General features: G+C 37.4%; 1 protein-coding gene across 2 annotated transcripts in view; it reads left to right on the forward strand.

Annotated features, from left to right (window-relative positions):
* The window catches only part of LOC6645686 (ecdysone-induced protein 75B), a 129,751-nt gene that overhangs the window by 94,722 nt on the left and 9,812 nt on the right, over nucleotides 1-25,217 (forward strand). For both annotated transcript variants that reach the window (XM_023177580.2, XM_023177581.2), the window contains one exon: nucleotides 16,106-16,250. In XM_023177580.2, coding sequence (XP_023033348.1) covers nucleotides 16,106-16,250 — 145 coding nt within the window. The remainder of the gene's footprint in view (nucleotides 1-16,105; nucleotides 16,251-25,217) is intronic.

Below are 25,217 nucleotides of genomic sequence, written 5' to 3' on the forward strand. Positions count from 1 at the left end.
AATTTATGTTGACTCTGAAAATCGAATGTAACTCAATTTGAAATAGATTTTTGTTGTTGTTGCTATCTCTATGTGGCTATGTTCGAATGGAAAACTTGTTCTACAGCCTTCAGAAACTGCACGTACTTGTTAACCAGTACAATCACCTCTCTGGTTATAGAGCTCCAACAACAACGACGTCGACGACGACCACAGCGAAAAACGTGACTCGATGGCGGGGCCCGAGTCAAGTCAAGTAGATGGAATTGCATTTAATGGGCGAACCGAAAGCAAATTCTGCCTGGTCCCCCCCACCCATCACCCGCGTCCCCTCCAAAAAAAAACCAAACCAAAAAAACCGCAGGCTCTTTACAATTCAAATTTTCAATTGATTTCTTTTTTTTTTGGTTTTTCTTGGTTTTTCTATTGTTTTGTTGGAGTTGGAGTCACTGGTTACGTTGATATTTGAATATTTGACGGCACCAATCCATAGGCAATTATATAGAAAAACAAAAAAAATGATTGGCAATGCGTAAATTGAAACAAGTAGGTTGATAGATGCAACAAGTCATTCAACTTGGGTGAGAGGAAATCACAAAAAAACAAAAAAATCAAAACAAAACGAAAAATTATCCTAAAACTATGCATAGAGAAGGTCATTAACCCCAAAAAAGAAGAAAGAAAATTTGATGTAATTGCAAAAAAAAGTGTGAAATGGCAGTCCTAACAAAAATTTGCCCCCCAAGATATGCAATAGATGGTTCAAAGACTATTTTTCTTTGATTCTACTTGCAAATATTCTTCAAAAATGCAAATAAAAACATGTGAAATAGTATTTGGTCCACCATTGCATACTTTAGGGGGCAAATTTCAACTATTTTAGATCTTCGGGGGGCATGAGGTGGGGAATGCATTTGAAAAGTTCTAATAACTTTAATTTCCTGCTATCTTCGAGACTTTAATCTAGTTCATTTCAATCATCAACTAATCTCAATTGCCTGTCAAAAAGCGACCCTTATCTGTGTGTATGTACACTATTAACGACCTATTCGAAAGACTCTAAAGAGAATCTCAACAAGCCAAAAGTGTGTGCTGCCGCTTGACTATTAACTTCTTTAGCCTACTGCTACTATTACCTTTTTCTCGAGGCAATTAAAGTGAATCAAAAACCAAAAAAAAAAAAAAAATCAAACCCAACTTCATATGTGCAAGTTGAGAGGTGGAGACAGCGGCCCCGTTTCCTCTGCCCCCACCCTCTCTCTCTCTTCTGGTCGTTATCGCATTTCACAATTTTTTAGAACGCAGCAGCAGCAGCAGCAACGGCAACGGCAGGCAAAGTAACTAACCTAACCTACGCTAACCCAATTCAAAGAGAGCCACAAAACGAACTGAAAGTTCAATAACCCAAACAACAGAGAGCCATCACACGCATACCACAAAGAAAGACAAACCCACACATACATACATACATACATAAAGGCAAAGAAAGAGAGAGAGTCTCTCTTTGTGTGTGTGTGTGTGTGGGGGGGAGGCGTTGGGGGGAGAGGTAGCTTATAGAACCTACCATAATTTTAATCTCGGCTCAGTTGGCCTCAAGTTATATTACATGCATGCACACACACACACACATATAGAAATATAGATTAGCTGTAAATCCAAGAGTCAGCCTAATCACTGTATATGTGTGTGTGTGTGTGTGTTGGGGCGATATTTCTAGATGCTCATAATGACATGCATATGCATGTGCGACGGACAGTCGATCGGTCGGTCGGTCGGCTTGTTGGACACTTTGGGTTCTCCGTCTGGGCTTTAGCCTCTGTCTCTGTCTCAGTCTCAGTCGCAGTCTCAGTTTTCTGTTGGACTGCCTCAACTAGAACTTGCTTGACTTCGTCTTCGTTGTCGTTGTTGTTGTCGTTGTCGTCCGCTTCGTCGTCGTCGTCGTCATCATCAACAGCGCCAACGTCAGCGTCGCCGTCAACGTAAGCGTCAGCGTTTTGTTGCTCGTTTCAGTTTAGTTCTCGAGTTCATTGCACTTGGTATAGCGGCATATTTTGCATTTATCTCCCTCTCTCTCGCTCGCTCTCACTCTTTCTTACTGATAGTCGTCGACCTATCTTGTTGTTTTTTGTGTGCCGTTTTTTCCGCCACCCTAACACCCCTGCCTCCTCCTCCTGCCGCCCACCCAACTCAACTATTTTAGTTTGTTTTTGTTTTTTTGTGCCTTTTTTTTCCGAAACATAAATTTTTTGGCACCGATTTTCTGCCCCTTGTCAAAATAATTGCATTAATGACAAAAAATTATTATGCTTGTCACTTAACAAAAAAAAAAAAATCTTCTTCTAGTTGTTGTTGTTGTAGGTTCTTGTTAATTAAAAGCAATTATAAAAATAGATTATGCTCTCTTTTTCTTTTTTTTTTTGCTCCATTTTTTTTTTTGGTTTTTTTTTTTGCTTGTCACAGACAGACAACAGGCAACCGCCGCACTAAAAACTAAAAGGCATTTGAAAAACGATTTGTCGTCTTGATATTATTAGAATTTATGTTGGAAAATTTTCTAGATCTGTTTGTGTGTGTGTGTGTTTCGAGAATTTCGAGTGTTGTTTCATGCCCGGGCCAGGCCCAAATCTAGAAACATCTCCTCTTCTACCCTGCACTCGACTCCACTCTCCCCACTCCCCACTCTCCACTCTCTACTCTACCTACCCCTTTTTTTGACGTTTACAAGCAATTACCACGCACCGAAGAAGAGAGGGAGGAGGAGGAGGAATGGAAATGGAGGAGACCCGGACCCCATATAGCCGAGGCTGACTCGACCGATTAGTGTGCGTGTGCATGTGTGTGTGTGTGTTTGTGTGTGTGGTTGACTGTGGTGTTGCCAAGCGCCGCAGCACACTCACTCATTCACTTATTCACTCACTCTCTGCCACATGCAAGTTGTCGTTGCAATTGCGTAGAGACACTCTCGAGGTTATTGAACGGCAGCGACCTCACTTTGCATGAGGCACACACGCACACACACACACACACACACTCGACTCTATGTGTGTGTGTGTGTGTATCTGTGGTCTCAGTAGATTGCTGTGTAATTTTCTTGTTGCTCTTGTCAAGCAAATGTAATTTCAAATTAATAAAATAAATTATTATTAGACAGCAGTCGTCGACGTTGCCACCGCTGCCGCCGCCCCCTCCCCCTTCACCCCTTTTGACGTCTTTGGTGGCGTTGCTGTCAGCAATTTATATATATTTGATAAAGTTTATAAACAAAAAAAAATAAATGTTGTGCAACAAACACACACACACACACACTTACACTGAGACACACTTGGCAGTCAGACACTTAACACAGTTTTAGTTTAAGGCAAACATGCTTAATCACACCCCCCTCCTCCTCCCTATCCGCCACCTACCACTTCCCCTTGTCGTCGTCATCCTTTTAAACGTTCACCGCGACGACAACGACGACGTTCATTCATTTGAGGCCTTTTGTTATAGCCCGATTTAATAGAATAAGTTGCAAAATGCTCAGATTTTTCAATAAATTCACAAGTAATTGCTTTTTGGCATATGATTACTCAATTGAATTGTGTGCGAAATATTTCATTAAGTTGAGAGTTCTAGAATCAAGTGCCATGGCATACTTATAGCGTATTAATGACAGTACTTGTAAAGTAAATACTTGTAAACCAAGTACTTGTAATGAAAAAAATAAGAAATTGAATTCAAAGTAGTTTGAAAATACCTTTAATGGATATAAAGTAAATGTTATGACTTTTAATTTGAAGCTCTTACATCACGTAACTACTTGTACTTGACAATTACAATTTTGTAATTACGTTTACTAGATGCAATTTTAAAGTGATTAAATAAAAGTACTTGCAAAACAGAATAGAAATACTTACTTAAACAATGACAATTACAATTTTGTAATTACGTTAACTAGATGCAATTTTAAAGTAATTAGATAAAAGTACAAACAAACAGAAATATGAATATTGAAACAAATTCATGGCATTACTTTTCAATTAAATTACATCTAATGAAGTGCCTTTCTATCAGAATTACTTTTAATGGAAGTGTATAGTATTTGTAATTAACAATAAATCCTTTTAATTGCATTACTTTTCACTGAATTACTTCTAATGCAATGCAGTGAATGGGTTTAAAATATACTCAAAACTTAGATCGACAAAAAGTACAAGAATAGAAATTAATTACCAATAATAATAACTGATAACTGAACCAAACTAATTCTTAAATAAAAAAAATTAAAAGTTCTTAAAAAATTAAGCTACTTCTCTTGATACACTGTGAGAAAAATATAAATTAGATTAAATAAAGTTTGTGTTTTTTTTTATTTACGGTTTATATTTTTGGCTTTTCAAACTAATAATTTCGATTACCAAATATGTTTTGGTGGTCTATAATTTTGCATAGAATAGCTTATTAAAATCGATCAATCAATCAATCAATCCATGAATCAATTGCCTGATCAGATTGTGTTTTTGCCTCCAATAACTATAATTTCAACACCTAGAACTCTGAACTGAGCCAATCACATATTTTGCAGCAATTTTAAATTCAATTTGAATTTGAATTTGAAAATTTCAAACTTATATTTTGTTTCTTTGATAACACGCCCATTTCCTGCCCCCAAAAAAAAAAAAACAAAGTAGAGTAGAGAGACAGATCTCATACACCATATGACTCAATATTGAAAATACGATAATTTGCAGTGACTTTTGTCATAAATTTTCCAAACGAACATAAAACAAAACAAAAAACCGAACAAAAATTATTCAAAATGTTGCATAATTCGACAACTGCTGCTGCAGCTGCAACCGAGAGGCATTTAAACCAAATGCTGTCAGTTGGTTTGGAAGGCGCCCACTTTAGGAGCGATCTCATGCGTCTCGACAAAGCCAAATAACTGAAAAAAAAACTAAACTGAAACCGAAACAACAACAAAAATAAAAAAATCAAAATTCCGCCCATATAAAGACAGACGGCACGTGAGTTGTTTGGGTTGCTCAGATATACACATGAATCTGAGATATATATATTTTTTTGGGTGAGTCATTAAAAGTGCCGACAACAATTTATATGACAGAAGTTGCGAGGCGTCATTAAGAGGCCAAAGTGACCAAAAAAGGCAACAGCAACAAAAACGCCGATTGAAATTACATTAATTGTGTGTGTGTTTGTGTGTGTGCGGGGGTTGTGGGTACACACACACACATACAGGGGAGAGTTAGGTAAGGGGAAGGGGGAACAAGCTGGAACTGGAGTTTTTCGCAGAGTTCACTGCACTTTGGGTCCCAGCTTTGAGGCCGTCATCACCTGCTCTCTCTCTCGCTCTGTCTCTCTCGAACTATCTATCTCACTCTTACGCTCTCTGTGCTATGCTCTCTCTCGCTTTTGGCAAATGCCAACGACCTGCGCAGAACTGCAGTTAGATTCTTTTTTCGTTGTTTGTTGCAATTGCAAGCAAAAGACCTTGCCTCTCTCTATACATATACATATATATATATATATCTCTAACTTGCCTCTAATATCCATTCATTTTAGTGTTGTTGTTATCTGGAAACGAGTTTCTCTTACCTCTCTAGATCTCTATCTCTCTTGCTCTCTCCTCCCCCCTTGTCTCCTTCTCGTCTTGTGTTTGGGCAACTGTTTTTAATATTTGCGTCAATGCTTAGGTTTGGATTAGATTTTTCTATGTTTTTTTGTGTTGCTTGTCAATATTTTTTTGTTGTTTGTTTGAGATATTTTTTTAATGGCCAACAAAAAAAAAAACTTAAATAAATAATATTATTAATTAGGTAAAATGGTTTATGAATAGAATAGACAATTAGACAGGTGACAGATGACAATTTTAGGTCTTTAATTAACAATCATTGGGATCATTTGATTAGTTTGCCAATTTCCCAAAAGTATGCTATAGTATTTTTATACTTAACATTAAATTTAACAATTTTTAATAAAGATTTAGCTGCTAAAGTACCTTCAACAATTCAAACTCTTTATTAGGGCCAATAAATTGCAATTTCTTATGAGTACAACGATTTTCTTTCAAAAATTGCTCCCTAAAGTATGCTATGATCTAGTAAAAAAAACAAATTCACATCATTTTTCAATATTGTATTAAGATCTGTTCAGTTAAAGAACTGATAATGATAACCTCACGGTGCCGTATTTGCTCTCTATTACTCCCAAAGGTATGCTATGGAAATATTTGCTTTACCTTCTATCATTAATAATGAACTTGTAATTAGTTTGAACTGTAATTATGAAGTCATTAGTTAGCAAACAATTGACCTAATGTCATTGCTTGACAGTTACCTGAAAGTATGCTATGAAATGTCTCCATTGTATTACAATCAATAAGTTGATAAGTTATTTATGTCCTATTCCAAGGTCTTTTTAGAAAATGTCTTGTTTTGCTATTATAATTAAAGTTAAAACTGAACTCTTTGAACTCGTTATTAAACTATCTCTATCTCTCTCTCCCTCCTTCTCTTTCTTTGTGTAACTATTGAAAAATCATAAACCAAATAATAACAATACAAATAATGGCTAAATAATTGCGTTCAGTTCATTGAACTTGCCCATAAGCACAAGCCAAACACACTTACGAGTGAGAGAGAGACCAAGAGAGAGAGAGAGAAGCAAGTACCTAGAAAGATATATATATATATATGTGTATAACTAACACGTACCAACAAATTATTTGTTACGCATACACTTAGAATGAGACACAGACATAGAGGAAAATGTGTGACTGTGTGTGTGTGTGTGTGTAGATAAAAATATGCAGATATAAATATGAGCTAAAAAAACTAGCACAAAAAATTCTTCAACTACCCTCAACATCTTGGACTTTTGGACGAAAATGTTTCATGTAATTTGCAGTTATTGTAATAATAATTAAAACTGAACTAAACATTAAATGCCAAAAAGAGACAGAAGACAGCCTTTGGAGCTGTGTGGCATGGAATTGCATTTCGTAATGCATATATTTATCCTTCAACTCTGTTGAGCTGCGGTCATTGCTCTAGCTCCCCAGCAGCAGCAGCAGCAGCAGCAGCAGTTGCACCAGTCACATGACCAGCCAGCCAGGAAAATTTTTAAGGTTAACGCTTGTGCAGCAGCAGCAGAAGCAGCACCACCTAGCGGCGGGTGGTCCGAGCAACAGAGAGAGAGAGAGAGAGAGCACACACAAAACACTTTCGTTGTACATAGAACGTAACCCCTAAAAATGTATACATACATATATATATGTATGTGGCAAGTGGCAACAACCCTCCCGCCCCTCCCACTCCCCGTTACGCCGAAGCTCCTCTCTATCCCCAGCTCTGTGGCCAAATAAAGTTCAATGCACGACAAGTAGGTCAAAGCAAAATGACAACCACCACCAGCAGCAACCACCTAACCACCCAAACACCCACACCCACTTTCTTGGCAAAAGTGAAATGCAAAAGTGAGGGAGGATTGTCGTTGTTTGGGGGGAGGGTGGGGGATTGGATTGGCTTGGCTTGGGTTGGCTTGGTAGGGCATTTGACATGGCACAGGTGTCTCTTGTGCGCGCCAATTTTCAACACTAGAATCATTTGGTGTAGGAGCTAAAAGAAGAAGAAGAAGGTTCTTTTGACAAGTTCCCTTTTTGAGGTTCAATGGTCTGAAACCAAATGGAGGGGAACTCTTGGTCGAAAAAGGGAAATTTTTAGTGTATTCAAATTAGCCATTAGCCAGTGTTACCTACACACACACACACACACACATACACCTGCAGCATGTTCATGTTGTTGATGATGATGATGAATTGTTGGCCATATTGTGCACACATTTGGCCAATTAAATGCATTGCATTTCCTTCCTGAGGTCATTTCCTCTGTTGCGCGCTGCCCTAACAACAACAACAACAACGTCCAAGAAGAAGAAGAAGAAGGCAAAGCAGTTGTAAGTTCTACACACACTCAATTGTTGTTGTTGTTGTTGTTGCTCCCCATTTATGCAAAAAAAAAAAGGCAACTGATTTTTGCTGTGCGCCAAGTCCAGAGAGAAAACGACGACGATGACACACACACACACACGCACACACTCTCTGACGCACGCTATTGCCATCTCTTTCACACACACACCAACAGTTGTGTGTGTGTGTGATACCAATTCTGATTCTGATTCTGATTCAGCCTATGCTGCCTGCTGCCTTCTGCTGCTGCTGCTGCTGCTGCTGCTGCTGCTGCTGCTGCTTGTGCTTCTTCTTTAAGGTTATTGCAGTGCAATGTCCTCAATTGTCGGTCGCCTTGGCTCGACGATTTTTGTTGTTGTTGTTGCTGTTGTTGCTGTATGATAGTGTGTGATGGTTGTGTGTCCAAGTCCGTTTTTGGGAGCTCAGATGATGCTGCCTGCATGTCCCTGGCCAGATATTGTTACTTGTGCTTTTTCTTCATCCTCCTCCACGTCTTCCTCCTGTTTCTCGTCTTGTTCTGCTTTGCGAGCTGCCCTTCGCATAAATGTTAAATGCGAAATGTGAAAGGTATTTCCGTTCAATATGATTTCTTTTCTTCGGAGCTCGCAAACTCATTTGTCATTATAATGTTATGCAAAAATACAACAAAAAGAAATGAAAAATAACAAAAACATACACACATTTTTCATGTGTGAAATATTCAAGGAAAGCGACGTTTGAGAAAGAGAGGGAGAAAGAAAGAGTGAGAGAGAGAGAGCGAGATTGAAATGGAGGTCATAATAATCTTAACTTAAAATAACATTACAAATATTCAAATATAATTAAAAAGAAATCAACCCACAAATTGATAATCTAAACTGAAATGAAAAAAAAAAAATATTATTTTAGTTTTTTAAATTTATGACTTAATTAGTAAAACTTTTTGCTTTTCAATTTAATAATTTAAATCACAAAAAAAAATAAATGAACAAACAACAAATAAATTTAAAAAAAATTAAATAAAATATAAAAACGCTAAGAATAAATTTAAGAATAAAGTTTAAAAAAAATAAATGAAAAAAAAATCTTAGAATATTAAAAAAAAAAATATAATGAATAACAAGTAAAAAATATCAAAAAATATAACTAATAAATAAATTTATAGATAAAAAAAAACTTTAGTTCAAAAAAATTAGAACTGAAAAAAATAAACTTTCAAACAAAGAATGAAAAAAAATTTTAAAACAATTTAAAAAACTCATAAAAATAATAACTAAAAAAAATAATTAGAAATAAAATAAAATAAAAAGAATAAATAAAATTAATAACTAAAAAAATAATTAGAAATAAAATAAAATAAAAAAATAAAAAAAAATGAATAAAATAAAAAAAAATTAAATAAAAATAAATTAGAATAAAAAAAATATGTAAGTAAAGGTTGCAGTTGTTTTTTGTTGGTTTTCTTAGAAGAACTCTTAACCCTAATTGGTTATAAACAATTTTGATTGATCTCCTTTTGCTCTGTCTCCCACTCGCTTGAACTCCTCCCGCATATTGTATTTGTTGCCAAGAGGTGTGGGGGGGGAGGGGTGAGACTAATGACAATAATATTTTGTCCTCAATTAAATATTTATAAACAAGTAATTAACCTTTTATATCGATGAATGACAATTTATTTAATGGCAAGTAACCACCGAACCCAACCCGAAAACCCTTTATATTATCCCTTTTGGTTCAGTGCTAGTTCTCAACCCCAACAACAACAATAACAACAACAAGAATAACACATAAATGCAAAAGGCGACCATGAGCCAAACGAGTTGAACGAACTGAGGCCAGAGACACACAGCGACAGCGACAACTGCAGAGAAGTGACGTCAATGAGCGCGAGGCCAAATGGAAACGTCTCTCTCTCTCTCTCCCTATTTGCGTGTTTGTGTGTGTGGGGGAGGATTGGGGAGTTAGCTCCTTTCCTACGTGAGCGTTTGCCTACGTGCGGCTGACCTCGTGTTAGCTTTTTTTTTTTTTTGGTTCTTTTTGCTGTTGTTATTTTTGCTACTACGAGGAGAAGAAAAAGCAGCAGCAGCAGCAGATATCCAGGGGTTGGACCAGGCCAAAAAATATCCTTGCACGTTAAAAGGGAGTGACAGAGACAGAGTGAGTGAGAGAGAGAGAGATAGCTATAGAGAGAGAAAGAGCATTGAACTTTTGGTGACCTGAATGTGCAACCAGTCGCGGGTCGACTTGTAATTTGAACATAATTTATTTATTGTACATACATACAAATTTTTTGGCTTGTTGTTGTTGTTGTTTTTGTCAACTAATTGCTGTTCCCTGCTGGTCAGGAATAGAGCGAGAGAGAAAGAGAGAGCGAGCGAGAGATAGACTAAAACCTAATGACTTTTCCGCCAGCTCAATTAGAGAAGCAAGTGAAATTCTGACTTTTGCCAGCCGCCTGCCCACTCATCGTTCGTTCGTTCGAACGTCAAAAAACTGTCAAATAATTTTCAAAAGCTTAGCCATGATGAACGTTTTGTTTTGTGCCAGAACACAGAAAGAAAGAGAGAGAGAAGTACCATAAAGCGCCATAAAGTTCCGGATTTGATGTTGTCTCTCCATGTCCATGTCAATGTCCAATGATGTGGCATGATGTTGGGGATTGGGTGGGTATTGGGGCACGGCACGTGCTAATTGCTTACGCATCGAAAGACTTTTTTTTTTTTTTGTGGGTGAGTGAAACAACATTTTAAGACCTTCTTTGAGAGACGTTAAGCTGCTGAAAGACGAAGAAAAAAAGAAGATGACAATACCAGAAAGATATTAACAGGCAATGCAAAAACTTTTCACCAACTTCATGTGTGCTCCAAAAATTCCTTCAAAAAAAAGAAAAGAAAACGCACACGTTCCGTGTCTCAAGAGCCCTTGAAAGACCTTTGATCTCTTGGCATATTTTGATGTCAAGTTCTGACGGTAGCCAAAAAGTAGTAGCACAAAATTTTGGTCAAGAAGTTCAACAAGATGTGTGGAGATCATTGTGGCTAACAATAAGCAACAAGGCACGAAAGGGGGAGGGGGGGAGTTTGCCTTAAGCATTATTCCATTCAAACGTATCCGATCTACCAGAATTTAAATGTGCCATGGCTGAGTTGTGCCCAAATAGGCCCGAAAAAATCACACAAATTATTTAACAAACAAACAAATGAATTACATATAAAAAAAAAGTCAGTAAACGAAAGAGTGAGGGAGAGAGAGAGGGAGACTGAGCTCCATCTCCATACAGCTCCTCTCTATGTATGTGCTATGTGGAAATGCTCTCACTTTCTTTTGAAACTTGTTATATGCTTTGCGTTTTGCCATGAGACCAGACCACAGAGTTCATTCACATTTGACAGCCACAGCCAGGCCTGAAACACACATACACACACACACACACACAGCGATAGAGAGAGAGAGAGGAACTGCCAGAGAGAGAGCCAACTTGAAAATGGGCACAGCTGTTCCCGAAAGTTCGTTGTTGCAAATTTCATGTAGAAGAGAGGCTAACGAGAGAGAGCGAGAGCTCGGCTTGGGGGCAGCAGTTCTTCGCGTCAAGACATTGAAATGAGTGCAAAATTGGCGGCACTTGAGTGCATTGAACTCAAAATTCTTGTTTTAAGAATGATTTTCTAATATTAATTGCCCAAAAGATGATTTCCTTGAACGCATTTTATTTTGTACAATGTACATAATAATATACCAAGCACTCCCTTTAAATAGTGTTTGGTGCCCCATGCCACCAACTCCTCGGGTAGCTGCAATACTAAGCCACCAAGTCTTTGGGCCAAGCCCACACCAAGCAAATAAATACACTATGTGTGAGAGAGAGAGATGGATGGATCGGTAGGGGGAGGGCAAGGGGCCAAATGGTGAGGTTTCTGTGTCGTTGACCGACCGTCAGGCCACAAATCCAAAGACTTTTGTGCAAACTGCAAACAAATTTGCATGCAAATGTGCATTGAGAGCAACAGCAGCAGCAGCAGCAATAGACCCAGAGCCCACAGCCAGCCGATTGAGAGCGAGAACGCGAATGCGAATGCGAATGCTTGCTAATGCTAACACTCAACGTGCAATGTAACAGAGACAGAGAGACACAGAGAGAGAGAAACGAATGACGAACGACAACTACAACTACAACAAAGTTCGTACGTAACGACGTTGCTCACTCACTCACTCACTCACATACAATTGGCTCGTCGCTCTCTTTGGCTCTCGTTTAGCTCCACATTTGGAGGTAGCTGACCGAAAACTGGGTCACGACAATGGCGGGGTTCGTTGAACTGACTCTTGCCAGTCAGCCAACCTCTGCTGCTGCGCTACTGTCGCTGCTGCTGGCCGTCGCTGACGCTACGTCCACGTCGCTGCTGACGTCGTTGACGTTTGGGGGGCTCTTTTTTTGTTTGCTGGTTACGTGAGACAGTAAGAGAGCGAGTCAGAATGCGAGCGAAAGAGATGGAATGTGTGGCCTCAAAAAATTAAAAACCTCAAAAGAAAAAGAAATTATTATTATTTAATAAATTATTAATAAATTTGTTTTATTAAATAATCAGCAAGAAGTGAAAAGTAAAGTTCACTGATCTAATGGCAAAAAAAAAAAAAACAAGTCAACTTCATTGTCTACTTGGAAAAAAGAAAACAACAATAATCTTAGTTGAAAATATTTACTAATATAATATTTGCTTAGACTTTTTCTTAGATATCCGTTTTGTTAATTAGTTTGGGATTGTTTTTCATCTCTCAAGAAAGTAGGGCAAAACGTAAACGGCCAAAAAGAAAAAATGTGGTAGGTCTCCCCCCTTTTAATTTCAAAACAACTGCTCAAATATATGTACATATTATACAAAGTATATGTACATACAAAAATGGAATGAAAATCTGGAACATTGATAATTTGATATTGTGCAAACTTAAGTGAAAATTCGAAATGCAACTTAAGACTTTACATCAAAAAATTGGAAATTGGAAACTGAAAATTATTCACAAAACTTTATTGAATAAAATGTAAGTTTTGGTTCTTCCATGGAAAGAGTTTATATTAGAGTTTAGAGAGTCTATCTAAGTTTATATTAGTTAGACTCAAAAATAAATGATTTTGACAAATTCATTTTCATTGAATCAAGAATTCCTTTAAAGTAGTTTCAAATTTCATGACCTCAAAAACGGGAGGGAAAAATTTACAACAAAAAAAAAAAAACCGAAAATCGTAATCTTTACCAAGAATTGTGACAAAAAAAAAACAAAAACTGACCCCAAAAATAAAAAAACTTAAAGAAAAAAAAAAGAAAGAAAACTAGTCTGCGCTATCTTTCTGGAATTATCGTTCTAGATCTTCCGAAAAAAACACACACACAAACACCAAATATATATGTATATATAAGATCCTCTTAGGCCTGTCACATTTATTGATAGCCTTAGCCACAGCGAACTCAACTCAACTCAACTCTTTCTTTCTTCTTTTCCCTCCTACCCTTCTTTTGTTGCTCTCGTATCAATTAATCTTATTTGTCACTCATTTATCAAAACATGAACAAATATATATATGTATAAAAGGAAGGCCTCCCGCCCACTCACCTGAGTTCTTACAACAATTGAATACCTGCCACCTACAATGCGTTGTCGTCGTCTATAAGTTGTAAGTTCTTTTCTTTTTGTTGTTATCAAACAAAGCTGATCAGTCAGGTGGCAGCAACAGCAGCAGCAGCAGCTACCTGAAACAGCAAAAACAACAACAACGACGAAAAAAAAATCTGCCTTGCGTAGGTGTTCCAAGAATTGTTTACAACAACAGCAACAACGCGTCGAGGCGCCCCCAACCAAAATGTGCAGCAGCAGCAAAAACATCTATTGTTAGCTGCCCGCATAGCAATTGGCAGCGCAGTCGACGTCTTTGGAGTGAATGTCCTCAGTTGGCACACAAAAACAACAAAAAAAAAACCCCAACATAAAATTCAGAGAGCGGGAGAACGAGTGTGAGCTCCCACAGTGAGCAAGAGAGAGAGAGAGAGAGAGAGCGAGAGATTTAACGAAGATTGCCGAACGCCAACGAAGTTTTGTGTTGCTGCTGCTGCTGCTGGTGTTTGAGTTTCTGTTGCTGTTGTCGTTTCATTCGCAAATTGCTCGTCATTGGCAGCGGTTGTGCAGAGCAAGAAAAGCGCGCGAAAAATAAAAGAAAAAGTAATAGAGCAATTTCAAACAAAAAAGTATCAAATATAAAGAAATAAAATAGCTAAAGTCAACGCAAATAACGTTAATAGCAACAACAAAATTTCAAAAATCATATAAGAAGAATTGTTTTTTTTTTTATTGTTGGTGCCCGCCAGTGAAGTGTGAATGAAGTGTGCAATGTTCCTTATTAGCAAATTGTAGAGAGAAAGAAAGAGCGCGAGCGAGAGCGAGCGAAAGAGAGAGAGAGAAAGAGAAAGAGCAACAACAGCAACAGAGTTCAAGTGTCATTTCGAAACCAAAAAGAAAAGAAAAAAAATTATTATATTAATTTAAACAAAAAATATATAAAGTTAACAAACAAAATCAAAATGGTTTGTGAACAGCAGCAACAACAACAACAACAGCAAACCATTGTGTTGCTAACAACAGGCAATATTGTCAGTCTACAGCAGCAACATCAGGCTCCATCAGCTGCCCTTCACCAACAGCAACAGCAGCAACAGCGCAACACCAACAATAACTCCTTGAAGACGCAACATTCTGCTTTAGTTAAGCTCTTGGAATCGGCGCCACTTAACAACAATAAGCAGCAGCAGCAGCAGCAACATAGCAGACAAATTGTTTACCTGCCACAGCAACAACAACAACAACAGCAACGTAAAAGACTGAAAAATGAAGCTGTAATTGTACAACAGCAACAACAACAGCAACAGCAACAAACACCTGCAACATTAGTAAAGACAACCACCAACAATAATAACAACAACAACAACCAGACAAGAACAACAACAACAAATAGTATTAGTCAGCAGCAGCAACAAATTGTATTGCTACTGCAACAACAACCCATAGCAACAGCAACAACAACAACAACAACAGCAACAGCTACACCAAAGCCCGATCTGAGCGCCAAAAATGATAGTGAATCTGGCATAGATGAAGATTGTCCCAATAGCGATGATGATATTGCTGCTTCTCCCCACCATCCAACAACAACGATGACAGCAACATCTGCTGCAGCAGCAACAGCATCAAATGGATCATCGAATCATGATGACGGTTATGAGCAATATCAATGTCCTTGGAAGAAAATACGTTATGCACGTGAGCTAAAGCAACGAGAATTGGAACAACAACAGCAGCAACATGATGATGATGCAGCTGCTAATACAGCAGTTGTAGCAGCAGCAGCAACAACTGTGGCAACTTTGCAGAGTAGTCTAACAACAACAACACCCACCAGTAACAATACTACTAGTAATACTACAACAAAAACAACAACTACTTCTACTAATAAGCTCAATCAATTGCATTGTGATAGTCCTTTCTCGGCGCAAACGCATAAAGAAATTGCCAATCTATTGAGGCAACAATCTCAGCAAGAACAGCAATTGCTACACCATCATCATCATCATCAACAACACCAGCAACAACAACTGCAACAACAACAACGAAGGGATAGTTCCGATAGTAATTGCTCACTTTTAAGCAATTCCAGTACACAATCGCTAACAAATGCCACCAACAATATGCAGAATTGTTGCACTTGCAGCAGCAGCAGCAGCAACAAACACACCGATGATCAGCAGCAACAACAGCCAATGGAGGGTATGGAAGAAGAAGATGAAGAGGAAGATGATGCACAGGATTCGGGATGTGATGATGAGCTATGCGAACAACATAATCAGCATTTAGACTCTAGACAATTGAATTATTTATGTCAAAAATTTGATGAAAATTTGGACACAGCTCTCAGTAATAATAATAACAACAATAATAATAACAACAAAGTGACAACAGCAAAAGCAGCAGCCAATGAAGATGCTGATGTAGGTTTCTTTTTACTTTTAAATGATTAAATTTATGAAACTTTTAATGACTATTCTATATATATATATATATATCCCTCTCTATCCCTCTTTTTATGCCTCTTTTGAGTTTAACTAATGGAATAATTTTTTCAATTTTTTGTTGCAGGGCTTCTTCCGTCGCTCTATACAGCAGAAGATTCAATATCGTCCTTGCACCAAGAATCAACAGTGCAGCATTTTGCGTATTAATCGCAATCGTTGTCAATATTGTCGTCTCAAGAAATGCATTGCCGTTGGCATGAGTCGTGATGGTAAGTTTTTAACAACTATTATTAATAAATTACTCTTTATTATTATAAACGAAACTGAAACGAACACACACACACACACATGAAAATCTCTTATAACTTTTGTATTCGTATTATAATTTTCGTTTCGTTTTGGTTTGGTTTGGCTTGGCCCTCGTCGTTCGTCTCGTTTTGAGAGTTCATTGACCAGCCATGAACGAAATTTCAATATGCTATATACTATGGGCCAGTGTGTGTGAGTATGAGTGTGCGTGTGTGTTTGTATTGCAACATTTTTTCACGGCAAAGTAAAAGTTGTTGAGCATTTTTTTTTTTTTTTTTTTTTTTTGTTTTGTTTAAACAAATTTTCAACAACACCCGCATGATAAATGGAGACCAGGGCAACAACAACAACAACAACTGTGTGTGTATGTATGTTTGTGTGTGTGTGTGCGCCATTTCGAAATTGTGTTAAAAGTTGAATGAACGCACTTAACCTAAATCCATAATGGAGACAACAGCACAGTTGCTCTTCGCTCTCTCTCTCTCGTGTGCTTGCTCTCTCTCTGTTGCTTTGGCGGCCTTTTTTTGTCTTGCCTTGGTTATTATTAAATTTTGTAATAATTTGTTTAAATTAAACTCAAAAGCCCGGAAAATATTTTACAGGAAATAGCAGCAGCAGCAAAGCAGCTAACCAAAACGATTATGAAAGCGTGCACACACACACACTCTCACACAACAACTCTCTTTCGTCGTTCATTGACTTCTTCTTCTGCATGGTAGGCAGCCATGTTGTTGCTGTTGCTGCATGCTGCTGCTACTGCCAACGACGACGTCGCTGCCGTTGACGTCGTCGTGGTCGTCGTCGTCGTCGTCGTGCAGTGAAAACGAAAATGAAAGTGGTTCATGCGTGTGGCGAGAAAGAGAAAGACTGAAACTGATTGACTAGAGAGAGGGAGAAGAAATGTATAGCGGGGGGGCTTTAGTGGGGCGGAAGAGAAGCTGTTTTGTAGGGGCAGCACGCAGACGCGGCCTTTGTGTAATAATATTATTTTATTTGTTGTTGGTATTGTTGTTGTTGGTCGTTGCTCGTTCAGTCGGTTGCTTGTTATGTTGTAATTGATGGATTAGATTTTGATATTTTATTTTGTTTGTAGAGCAAGCAAAAAGCGTCTGTGGCAATCGTATGAAAGTTTTTGTTTTCTCTATCTCTCTCTTTCTTCCATCATAGAGTGCAGTAGGAGAGAGACAGTGCTGAGTGAGGGGGAAGCTGAAATTATCAGCTAAATAGATGGGTGACAATACATATATATTTTGGTCTATTTAGTCTTTAGTATTTCCTATTTTGGGACATATTTAGTAATTAACAAAAAAAAAACATGAGAAAATAAAAAATTTGTCAGTTAATTAACAGATTTAGGAAATATATAAATTTTCTTAACAAAAGACAAGAATAAATCATTAAAAACAATTATAAATAATCATTATAACCAAACATATACTAAATAATTATAGTAGAGCTTTTAAACTAAATTTGTGATAAAGATCAACAAATTTTTAGTCATAGTTGTAGTAGTAATTAACCCAATTTTAATATATCTCTATCTCTATGTTGTTGTTGTTGTTGTTATTGAAGACCTTCAATATTGATATCATGGGATTTTAGTTAAAAATAAAAAAATATACCAACACCCACATGGTAGCCATTAATTTAACTAAATTAGCAAAATAATCTTTGATTTTTTTTTTTGGCAAATCCTTGAACTAGTTCTAAAAACCAAAAACCCCAAATAGCAACAATAACTAATGCCAAAAAAACAACAATCAAACTAAAACAAAATGCGACCGCCAACACAAATGAAAAAAAAAAAACACAAAATTCGAACTCGGCAACAGTGAAATAGCAATGAAAATGCCAACAGCAGCAGCAACAACAACAACAATAAATAAAACACAAATTTCGAATTGTTTATAATAAAAATGACCGTGTGCTATTTAAGCAAAGCCAACAGCGCAGTCACACACACACATGCCCCTATATATGTGTATGTGTGTGTGTGTGCTGCTGCTGCCTTATCTTTCAAGGAAAATTAAATTCATATGAGGGCCAACATCGTTGCCGTCAACGTCGCTTTACAGTTATAAAACACAAGAGCCAACGCCTGACCTAGAAAACAAAAAAAAATATCCCCCTCCTTCACCCCTACCATCCTACCCAGCAAGCTCGATGGCAAAATATAAAAAAATAATACTTATATATTTTGAATTTTCGAAACTACTTTCACTTTTCACTTTGAAGACGAACAACTCAAAAAATAATTGGCTGGGGCCATTTCGAAACACTTTCTTTTCAGTCATCCCCCCCCACTCGACACCCCCCTCCACCATAGAGAGAGAGAGACTCTTTCATAATTTCTTTTCTTTCGAATAAGTAAGTAATAGGCGCCATTTTGTTTGCTCTATTGCAAAGACACTCAAAAATAACGCAAGAAATGAAAACGAAACCGAAACCGAAAATTTAGCGCACACGATTCGACGTCGCCCCCCAAAAAAACAAAAAAACAGAAAGAGAGAGACACACACACACACACTAAAAATCCATCCATCCATCCATCCATCCATCTATCCGTCCAAAAGCAGCGCCAGCCCCATGAACACAGAGCACACAGAGGCTCAGTTCATTGACCGCCGCTGACGTGCACGACGAAAACTAGGTCAGCCCCACACACACACACACACACACACACAGAGGCAGTGAAGGTGGTTGATGTATGTGTGCGTGTGTGTGTGAGCTTGACTGACTGATAGTAAACAACAAACAATATATGTTTGTATGTATTTGTATATATACTTACACTAGCTCATTTTGCATTTTATTATTATTATATTTAGTTTTTCTAGAAACAAAAACCCCCTCCAAAAAATAATATTAAAATATATATATAAATTCAAAACTATATTTATTAGTTTTCACATGCATATACAACATGTTTATTTTAATTGAAGTGAACTTAAATTAGCGCGAGGTTAAGTAAATTGAAAGTAAGTTGAATGAAATACATACATAAATCAGAGAGAGAGAGATAGACAGAGAGAGAGAGAGAGATGGAGAGAGAAAGAAACAGAACATTTGACATAGAAATAGAAGAGACAAAGAGTGAAATAAAACTAAATGCAGTTTTTATTTTTATTATTTTATATGAATATAAATATTTAAATATATTTCTTTTAATAGATTTTTCTTTCATATATTTAAAAAATCAAATGCAAATTTGTTAATTTCTTTTAATAATTTTGTTAAAAATTTACATTAACAAAAATTACTTAATTTAACAAATTTTTAACAAAAATTACTAAAAGAACAATATGAATTTTTCCATGGCTTATTAATTTAATTTTTTTAATTTTAGAATTTTTGAAAAATATTATGAAAAACAATATATAAATTGTTCCATGGCTTTTTAAGATTTAAAAAAACTTTGCAAGATTTGAAATCTTAATAAAAAATTATAGAAAAAATTTCTTTGCTAAAATTTAAAATTTTAAACAAGAAATATAAAAACAAAAAAAAATATTAAACATTTTCAAATGTTTACATAAATTATTTGATGCCTAATTAAAATATTGAAAATTCTTGTAAAGTTTTCATAGGCAACTTTTGTGTGTGTATGAAAACTAAATCAAAAGTGGGCACACACACACACACACACACACACATTAGCAATTAGTTGGTCGGTCGTTTGTTTGTTTCGTTTTTGTCCCCAAAAAGCTTATAAAATAATCAAACAATTGACAATTATCGAAGGCACAACACAAAAAACACACAGCATATGGAAAAAAACAAAAACAAAAACTATAAGCAGTAGTCATGCTCATGTTGTTGTTGTTGTTGCTGCTGTTGTCGCAATCATTATTATTTTGAGGCTACAGCAGCAGCAGCAACAACAACAACAGCAACAACATGCGCATGCATGTAGATTTCGCCTTGCCTCGTCCGAATAGTCTCTCTCTCTCGCTCGCTAGCTCTCTCATTCACTGTATGTGAGTGTTTTGAACTTTATTCAGGTCAATTACAAATACATTAAAATGCCAGTGCTATACACACACACACACAGCCTAACACTAATACACACACACACACAAGCTGTTGACTAAAATAATATTGGAGGCTACACAAAATTTACAATAACAATGAGAACAAGGCGGACAACAAGGAGACTGAGAGACCGACTGACTGACTGACTGACTGACTTGAGGGTTGGGTCGATCTATTGGAAGTTTAACACTTTTCAGACACACACACACACAGTTCAAGGAGCTTTTGGTTTTGTTGTTGCGAAAGGCGAACAGTGGGCGGACATGAAGCTTCAAGTACAATATGCTAATGATGATGATGATGATGATGATGCTGCTGCTGACTCTAGGTGGGTGAGGGGTTTAACAAATATTTGGGCTAGGCCAAAACTGCCTCCCCTGCCCCTGCCACTGCCCCTGCCTCTTATTATACAATTGACCATAAGTGAAATTATTTTACGCGTGTCATGCCTTAAATAAACGAAAAAAAAAAACAGGCAAACTTAATCATTGCTTCCTCCTCCTTCACCTGCTGCTTCTCTTTTTGGCTTTCTTCCCCTCCTCCTTGGCAGAGGTTACATAAAATTGCGTGAAGTTAGCTTCACCTGCGTTTTTGTTAACGGTGAAATTGCAAAGAAAAGACCAGAGGAGAGTAGAAAGAAAGACAAACAAAAAAAAAATAATAATAATAATAAAAAGAAGAAAACGTAACAAACTTGTTTTACAAACGTCGCTGCTGCTGCCGTTGACGTTGACGTTGACGTTGTCGTTGACGTCGCCTACTACTACGCAAGTTGAACCTTCAAAAGGTTCATTTACCTCGCTGCCCAGTCAGCCAGCCAGCCAGCCAGCCAGCCAGCCAGCCAGTCAGCCAACGTCGGAGCGCCAAAAGCTGTGTTCGCGCGCCTCGACACGAACAAGCCGACGCACGAACAAACGACGACGATGACGAGAAAAAATGTACTTTCGCTTTTTTCAATGCCTCGGCGCCAAAAGCAACAACAACAACAGCAAAAAAAACTAGTTTCAGAGAGCCAAGCTTAAGTTGTTGTTGCTGCTGCTGCAACTGACAAGCAGAGCGCGCGCGAGATAGATAGAGAGAGAGAGAGAGGCTGAGTTCAACGACTTTAGTAAAATTTCTCGAAGGTTTCGCATTGCAACATCTCGTCGTTGGCTGCATTTGCATTGCACTCATAGTTAGCTCTCTCTCACTCACACTTGCTCTCTGGCAAAGTGTGTGTGTGTGTGTGTGTGTGCTGAATGCTGTTCATTGCACTCGGCCTCGTTTCTCGGGCTCGTTGCAATTTTTGCACGATGACGACAACGACATCAGCAGCAGCAGCAGCAGCAGCGGCAGCAACAGCAGCGCCAATTCGCATTGCATTTTGTCGCCAGCAGCAGCAACAGCAGCAGCTGCGGCAGCGGCAGCGTACGAGTGCAGCGACTTTTATTTGGGTCAGGCACGGTCATTCGCCTCGGCCAAGTAGCAGCAGCAGCAGCTGCAGCGGCGCAGTTGCCTTGGCGCGCTTTTATTTGAAAATAATTATCAAAAAAAAACGAGAAAAAAAAACCAAGAAAATTGCCGAGGCTGAGTTTTATTTTTTTTCGCTTGGCATTCCCTTGATGCGTAAATGCCTCGTTCTTGTTGTTGTTGTTGTTGTAAATGTTTTTATTGCATTGCACTTTATTGATTTAGGTTGCAATGTGCAATGAGAGCAGCAGCCTTCTCAGGTTTATTTTTTTCTTTGTTGTATTTTGGATAACTAAAAATTGACCTAGTTATAGGTTGTTAACAAAAACGGGGGGGTAGGGAGGGGGGAGAATTCATGGCGTATACGTAACGATTTTGGCAAATTAAGCACTCATACGCCATGTGGTGTCGAGAAAACGGAAAATAACTTACTTACGTACGACAAGTCAAGTGGTAACATATTTATATCAAAGGACACATTACGTATACGTCATGTTGTCTGCCCTTTAAATACATAAGTTAATATGCAAACAAATTTGTGTTATTAAGTATACGTCATGTTGTGTCTAGATAGAGTTTGAACTGTTAAATAAATAGTATGAGTATGAGTGAGTATGTTTGATTCATAGTCTACATTACGTATACGTCATGTGTGCACATGTGTGCGTGTGTGTGTGTGTGTGTGTGTGAGTATATTCATTCGGATTCCCTTGATACAAACAAATTGTGCCTTTCAGCTCTTTTGTTTGTCATTGCTTTTGTTTTTTTTTTTGTTTTTTTTTTCTGGCTCTGGCGTTTATTGATGAAAATAAATGAGCTCGACCTTTTCATACATATGTGATGTGAAATTAATAATATGGGACAGGGTCTGGGGCTTTTGTTATTGAGCGAGCGATGTCGCTGCTGCTGCTGCTGCTGACCTCCTCGAATGTTTCATTGAGGCGGCAATTTTCATGACCCAAAATAAAATACTATATATACATACATACATAAATGTTTGTTTGCCTACATTTAATAAAATGTATTTTAATTCAAAAAATACTTCATTTTCTATATCTCCCTCTCTCTCTCCCTCTCTCTCTCTCTTACTCCCTCTTTATTAATTATTTGATTATTTATTATCATCATCTTTTCATGGCTTTTTGTTGTTGTTGTTGCGTTTCCATTTCTTTTCATTTTTGTGTGTGTCTCCTCTTGTATCTTTCCACACTTTTCGATTATATATACAACAATATTGTAAACAACTTACGCAAGAGTTAATATCTATCTCTTTCACTCACCCAGGTTGTGAGTGTGTCTTTTTACGTAAAACAAAAACAACACACACACAGCATTGTGAATCACCTATCTCTCTAGCTTTAGCTTCCTCCCCCCTTTCGCCCCACCACTCTTAGTAAACCGAAAGTAGGCCCCATCCAAGTGCATTGAACTCGAAATTCAGTTAAAGTTAGCTGGCGCATCGTAATACGGGAAGTCAACAAACAAACAAACACACACACACACGCACACACACACACATATGGACAAAAAAAAATCAAGTCATAATAATAATAGTAATGATGGTATTATTAACAATGTCATATGAAACAACAATTGCCATTCTCTCTCCTCACTCCTCGCTGCTTCTCTATCTCTCTGACTCTTTGTAAATTTAGAAAGCAGCAAGCGAAATGAGGTGAGACGTCGTCATCGTCGTCGTCGTCAGTAAGTCAGACAGTCAGTGAAAGTGAAATGAATTATAATATAATTTGTTTTTGAAAACTTGTTAATTGGCTTTTAATTATTTTGAAAATATTTACAAAATATTATTAAACAATTAAAAGGTTAATTGAAATGCTAATTCAAATTGAAGAAACATAAGAAGATGAAAGAAGATCTTGATAAGAGAGAGAAAGGGGGAAAAAGAGAGAGAGCGAGAGGGAGAGAGAGAGTAAGAGAAATGAATCATTACTAGAAATGGGGTTAAATAGTTTTCCAAAAACAAACTCTTGCATCTTATGAAATATGTTTGATCTTTGTGGGTCATAATGTTTTGCCACACAGTAGGGACGATCCCATACAGTTGTCTCCCCTCCCCACCCCGCTCCCCCTTCCGAGGCCAAGCTGGCGAGACTTATGCAACATAAAAGTCTCGAAATTTATAGGCCTATAGTTTTTTGGTTGGTCAACTTGCTCAATTCCCTTTTGAGCCGCTTGCATTTCCACAACACGCACCGAAATTTCTACAAGAAACAACTTTCACTTTTACTTTCATAGCTGCTCGCTTGCCGTCTCGCTTGCACTTGTACAAATTGAGCGTGTTTTTTTTTTTACTGTCTTTGTCGTCTTCTTTTGTGGTGGTTTTTTTCTGTCGTCATTGTGTTTGTTGGTTCGGTTTGGTTTGGTTTTTTTTATTATTGTTATTATTATTTGTGTCTGTCTTCGACCCCATTTCGATGCTAAGTTCAATGACCAAAAAAAAAAAAAAAAAAACGTTTACCCCCTTCTCCTTTAGCTCAGTTCAGCTCAGCTGAGCTTTGCTCTTCGATTTCGCGATGACATTTCTGTGTACCCACCAAGCCAACATACATACATACATATGTATTTAGTTATTATTATGACTCAAAAGGCAGGCAGGCAGTCGGCTAGTGTGAGAAGTGAGTCAGCAAGTTTGACCCCAAAAAAACAGCATGAAAAAATTATCACAATCCATGATGATGATGATGATGAATGTCAGGCGAAAATGCAAATGCAAAAAATGGAATTTACCTTGCTTTGTTTTTCTTTGTTTTTGTTTTTGTTTTTGGTTTTTATCTACATATGAGTAATTTCAATATGCAATAGATTATATGGCCCAGACGGGGCCATTTCTGTCGTAAATTAGAAGCATTGCAAATGCACTTTTAACTGGGCAGAACAAACAATTTAGTTGGCCTCCAATTTGCAGCCTCTCTAGCCTAGATCATCTAATGCACACACACACACACACACACACACACGCACACCTGTCCAGGCAACGTGACGTATGAGTGATGACGATCTGTAAGTTTCATGAAAAGCTTTTAGCCAGCCGGAAAGCTTTCAATCTCTTAAGTTTCACCAAACTCAACACAAGAAGAGAGTCGCTCTTCTGTGAGTGTGTTGAAAAGCTTTAAATCAAAGAGAATTCTTAAGAGAGAGAGAGAGAGAGAGTGAGAGCTCTTAAGCTTTTGCATTTGTTTTTTGTTTTGTTCTGTTGTGGTAAAGCGAGCATTGAACTTTGCTGATGATAATTAGCAAGAAGCTAAGATAGAGCATATACACAAAGTATTCCAAGTGGGTGGGTTGGACTAAGGATAAAGGACAACAAAGGAGTTGTCGCAATAGAAGCCAATTAAAGGTCAAAGGAGTCGAAAAAGAAAATTTTCTAATGAAAATGCAATAATTTGCATAAACTTCAGGAAATAAACATAATAAATTATGTTTTT

The sequence above is a fragment of the Drosophila willistoni genome, assembly GCF_018902025.1.
Source record: "Drosophila willistoni isolate 14030-0811.24 chromosome XR unlocalized genomic scaffold, UCI_dwil_1.1 Seg8, whole genome shotgun sequence".
Taxonomy (NCBI): Eukaryota; Metazoa; Arthropoda; class Insecta; order Diptera; family Drosophilidae; genus Drosophila; species Drosophila willistoni.